General features: G+C 42.6%; 1 protein-coding gene across 1 annotated transcript in view; it reads left to right on the forward strand.

Annotated features, from left to right (window-relative positions):
* The window catches only part of toy (paired box 6 protein twin of eyeless), a 32,492-nt gene that overhangs the window by 24,244 nt on the left and 3,139 nt on the right, over positions 1 to 5,109 (forward strand). The window contains 2 exon segments of the mRNA XM_018541503.1: positions 2,940 to 3,166; positions 3,501 to 3,763. Coding sequence (XP_018397005.1) covers positions 2,940 to 3,166; positions 3,501 to 3,763 — 490 coding nt within the window.

Here is a 5,109-nt window from a genome sequence, read left to right on the forward strand (position 1 = left end):
GAGAGAGAGAGAGAGAGAGAGAGAGAGAGAGAGAAGGTAAGAGGGAAAGGAAGACTGAGCGAGACCGAGCGAAACCGAAAGAGGGTGGAGAGAAAAAGATAGTAGAGATTGCTGGAGAGGACGAAAGAGGGAATCGCGCGGAGATCGCCGAGTTGGACCGATTGCCGGACGATCGTTGAATGGCAAAGTATGTGAAAGACGAAGAATGAAGTGCCGGGAATTCTAATGGAACACAGAACACATTACGCGGCACGCCACAGCGTGGCAAGGCACGACGACGCGGCATGGCGCGGCGTGTAAACGCGGCCCGTCCGAACCGCGAGGGATCGTGCAAAAGGCCTAAGAGGGTTCTCGGACGCAACCATGGCAACCATGGTCGTGTCCCCAGGGAGGTCGCCCTCCGATTGGCCCATCCCTCGCTTTTCCACCTATATACCTCGGCCATGGCCACGAGATTCGCCACGCCGTACTACCGTCACGTCGTCGGCCGATTATCATCCGCGGCATTCCCTAAGTCGACTCGTGTGAGCGCGATGGCCGATACGCTACGAGGATTAAAGAGATTTTTGCCTCCAGAACGCCAAATAAAACAGGCGCAAATAATATTATAAATCGTAAAGCTGATTGTTAGAGATATGCACGAGATCTGCTGAGATCAGTATTAACATCACGCAATTTCTATAGATAAACAATTTATTTTCTCTTTTCGTTTACATCTTTTTTTTTTTGTTTGTAAAAATGAGAGTCTTCGCGACGTGACAGTATTTGTACGCTTCATTAATCTCTGAAAGTACGGTGAGGCGTGTAAACGAATTTCTCGCGCTTCCAGTTGGCATATCGTGAATGAAGGTCGAAAGTTTCAAGGTCGGAAACCAGTGTCGGAAACCGGTCTCCACCGCATTTCGGCCGTTGACGACGCTGAGAGAAGAGACTTGTGTCCTTTGAGTAGGTAACACTAAGGACCGAACGTGTTTGTATCACGGACTTTCGCGTGGATCGATTCGGACGAGTTTTCGGAACGAGGGAGGACGAGTTTACGAGGGACGATAGTATTGGGCGGAAGGAGCCCGCTGCGGGCGAATGGCAGATATTTGACGGTGGGGTGGCCGAACACGATTTGCTGCGCCAATAGGAGGACAGGAGGATAGAATTTATTTTTTGATTCAATCGAGGACCCCCGTGCTCGTAGCGCGGCGTTATACGTGAGATTGCGGAAGGCTTGTATTTCTACGTTGATGGCATTTCTTTCCGCTGCGAAAAACATCCCTCTTTTTTTCCTGTATCGCACCCGCGATAATTCGTTACGTCAAAATCGACAGAAATGGAAATTGCCGTTATTGCTTTGTCTTCTATTTTCATCTGCACGCACTAGCATGCAAAAATGTGCGGTTTACTTTTTTTTTTCAAAAAATTGCGCTGAAATTACACGATTATTGACTGTATTAAATATAACTTGTTAAATTTGGATGCTCTCATTAACGATGGATTCCATGAATAAGAATCCGTCAATTGACATTTACATCAACGCAATGGTTGGAAAACTGTAGGACAGATTTATATTCATATAATAATTAATAATAGTATAAAGTATAATCGTACAGAGAATGGCATTAAAATATTTCTTCATACATGTAAAGCGCAAAATTCATATAAATGATGGTTATGTGAAAATCGCGATGTAGAAAATGTTCGATCAAATAAATCATATTCGGTTAAAGCGGGTTTTAATGTCTAATAATATTTTGCGTGAATTTCATATATCTAATTCAACTAATGATTTCGTATAAAACGTTCATATAATTGTGTACCTGTGTGTAAATTTCACGCTACTCTATTGTAATATGTACAATACATATAAAAAAGAGATGCGAAAGTGCCAAATGCACGGTTCATGGATTGCTCTAAGTGCCGGCGAGGGAAAACCGATATATCGAAGGGGACGAATCCTCTTATCGCCGAAAGGAATCACAAAAATCAGGAAATCCGTGCAGGCGTAGGTTTAGGGAGCGATAAACTCTCGATTTTTATTATACGAACCTCTCCGTATTATTTGGAATGTCGCCTCGATATTGCAGTTGAAAAGGCAGTCATTGAAGTCATTCTCAATTTCTGAATATTTTTACTTACACACACACACACACATAATGCCACATTTCTATATAATTCTGACGTATTCTGTATCTCCTTCTAATTATAGCTCTGCAAAGAAACAAGGAGTCGATTGAATATACAATATAAAGGTTAAAGTTAATCGACGTTTTAAAATCTAATACCATCGTAGATAGAAATAATCAGAGACCTTCGGGCCCGTCTCGATACTATATTAATGCAAGATTGGCGCGATTGGCGTGACGAGATACTAATTACCTACAATATTACGTATCGGAGTATTAGTAGTGTTACAATTTGTAGTACAATCAGAAGCTTGAAAAGAGACGCGTAAAATAAAAGCACGACAGCGAAAGGGCGGGAGGTAAAAACATGCAGAGAGGATGCGCAAAAGACCAGAGCGAGAGAAGGGTGCTGTGCATGATGGGAAAGGGCCAAGCGAGCAAGAGTAACTCAATTTCCTATCTGACAACTGTTCAATCGTAATTAACAAATTGGAGGAGCGACTCATGCAAACTCGCGCGTCTGCGTTCGCGGACGAGATGCGAAAAGAGTATATCTAGGCGCTAGATTTCGCGTTACCTGGGGAGTACACAAGAGACTCGGTCGGATAGAGGCGGAAAAAAGGGGGATGGGAGAGAGAGAGAGAGAGAGAGAGGACGAAACAACAGGGTGGATCGGGGAGAGTGAAGGCGTTCTCTCCGGAGAGGAAGAGCGAGTACGAATGCGAACGAGTGCGGATGATGCGAAATACCGTGCCGGCGGCGCGGCGCCAAGTGTGCGGCTGCACACTTATCGTGACAAAGGCACCGTCATTGTGTCGGTTGCAGGTGTGGTTCAGTAATCGCAGGGCGAAGTGGCGTCGAGAGGAGAAATTACGGAACCAGAGGAGGGCCGCCGTCGATCAGGTGGTCGCCGGTGGCAGCGGCGGGGGTAGCAGCGGCACCGCGCCTCCTGCGGCCACCCCTGCTACACCACGGTTGCCCTTAAACGCCGGATTCAACGCTATGTACTCATCGATACCGCAACCGATTGCCACTATGCCCGACACGTACAGGTTGGAGAATTTTTTTGTGTTGTTAAAGCAATATCAAATTGTCCTTAAATGCAACATTTACATGCAAGAGTAAATCTTGATCGTTTGATATTTATTGTTGTAAAGATATTAAAATGACTCTGCTGACATTTTGTTAAATTTTTTTCACAAATCTCAGCATTTCAATACTAAATATTTCTGTAAACTCTCTCCTTTTAGATTTCGAAACTTTATTTGCAAATGTAATTACACGTTTACTGTAATTAGAGTTTGCCGTTGATGCATGCCAATGTATATCGCGACTTATCGAGTAGTTGGTTGTTTTTCGATATGGATGCTTTTCTCACTCGCATAGCTCGATGTCAAGCAGCCTGGGCGGGTCAATGGGTGGAAGCTGTCTTCAGCAACGCGCTGAAGGCTACCCAGCGTACGTGTTTCACGAGCCTCTCCATTCGCTCACGCAATCTTACTCTCACGCGCACAGTGCGGCTGCGGCCGCGCACTCGCAACCGCATCGCGGCATCCCGACGTCTCACGGTGGCACCCCCGCGACGCCAGGGGGACAACCCGCCGGACCAGGTGGAGCACCTTACCAGCCGACGACCTCGACCGCAACCGGTGAGTTCTCGCCACGACTAATTTGCCGTGTTCTCTGTGCCTCGTACTTTCAAGGTCACTCAAGAATAATTTAGGTAGAGTCAAGAATAATTAGTGTTTGTCGGAAACAACTAACGATGTGGCTTGCAGGAGATGTGCATACAAAATGTCTTCTAAAATGTTTACAAAACATAACAAAACTGTATTGTCGAAGTAAAAGAATTCTTTTTTAAATTGCTTTTACGATTTTCCTGTGATTATAAGCGTATTTAATATTTTACTTGGTTTTCAATTACTCATTTTTTCTTTAGTTATTTCAAGAGTAAAATTTTCATATTACGATTAAAGATGATAAGTATTTTTTTAACAAAACAGTAAAAATAGTTTAACAAAGTAGCGAAAATATTTAAAAGTCATAATCATGAAGTTTGAGAGGCAATTAAGATTCTGAATAAATTAAATTCATATTTATATGTAACGTAATATAAAATTGTATTGAAATAATTTTATTACTATATATTTTTGTAACTTGCGAAATGCTTATTTGACTCTTGTTCGCCCTTTGCGATTCAGTTAATGACTTTTTGAACCAAGAGTCCTGTATTATTTATTAGTAATAAATTAAATTCAATAAAAAGTATACGTATTTTCAAAAAGTAATTAAGATAAAATAATAATTTTTACTTAAATTATAAAATTGTGTTATTGAATATAAATATTGATCTTATTGATCTGTTTTACATGTAACATTCATCTTTATATACGGAAAGTGTATAATTTTCCACTTCCCAGCCATTTTTTGCAAAGATTGTATACCTGATACATTCGTAACGTTTAGCAAAAGTATAAATATATCAATATCAATAACTATAAAATGTTTTCTTAATTCTCTTCTCAATTGCTTAAATTACATTTCAAAGTCTCTATACATTCGTTGATGCAACAAACATGTACGAGGATGTAATGACAAAACGAATAAATTCTCGTCAAAAACCAGTAGGGGTTTTCGTTTCCAATTTTCGCTCGGCGAGCGACCGCCGTTTCTTCCTCGTGCTCTAGCCGGCTCAAAGCGCGAAATAAAGCGTCGAGAATTACCTGGGAACCTCTTCACACGCAATCTACATAGTCCTGCTAACAGAACAAGAGGGAGAGAGAGAGAGAGGGAGAGATCGAGAGAGAGATATAAAGAGCGAGCGGGCAACGACGCGGTCGCGGCTCCACGCTCGCCCACGGAATTGTAAAAGGATTTTAAAACAAATCTCGCATGGCGCCGCTGGGCTGAATCGAAGAATGGGATGTTCGGCGGTTTTCCAACCCCGCCGATGTAGCTGGTGAATTTTCCCGTTTCTCGACTCAACTTCTGTCTC

This window comes from Cyphomyrmex costatus, unplaced genomic scaffold (genome assembly GCF_001594065.2).
Source record: "Cyphomyrmex costatus isolate MS0001 unplaced genomic scaffold, Ccosl1.0 scaffold29, whole genome shotgun sequence".
NCBI classification, from domain to species: Eukaryota; Metazoa; Arthropoda; class Insecta; order Hymenoptera; family Formicidae; genus Cyphomyrmex; species Cyphomyrmex costatus.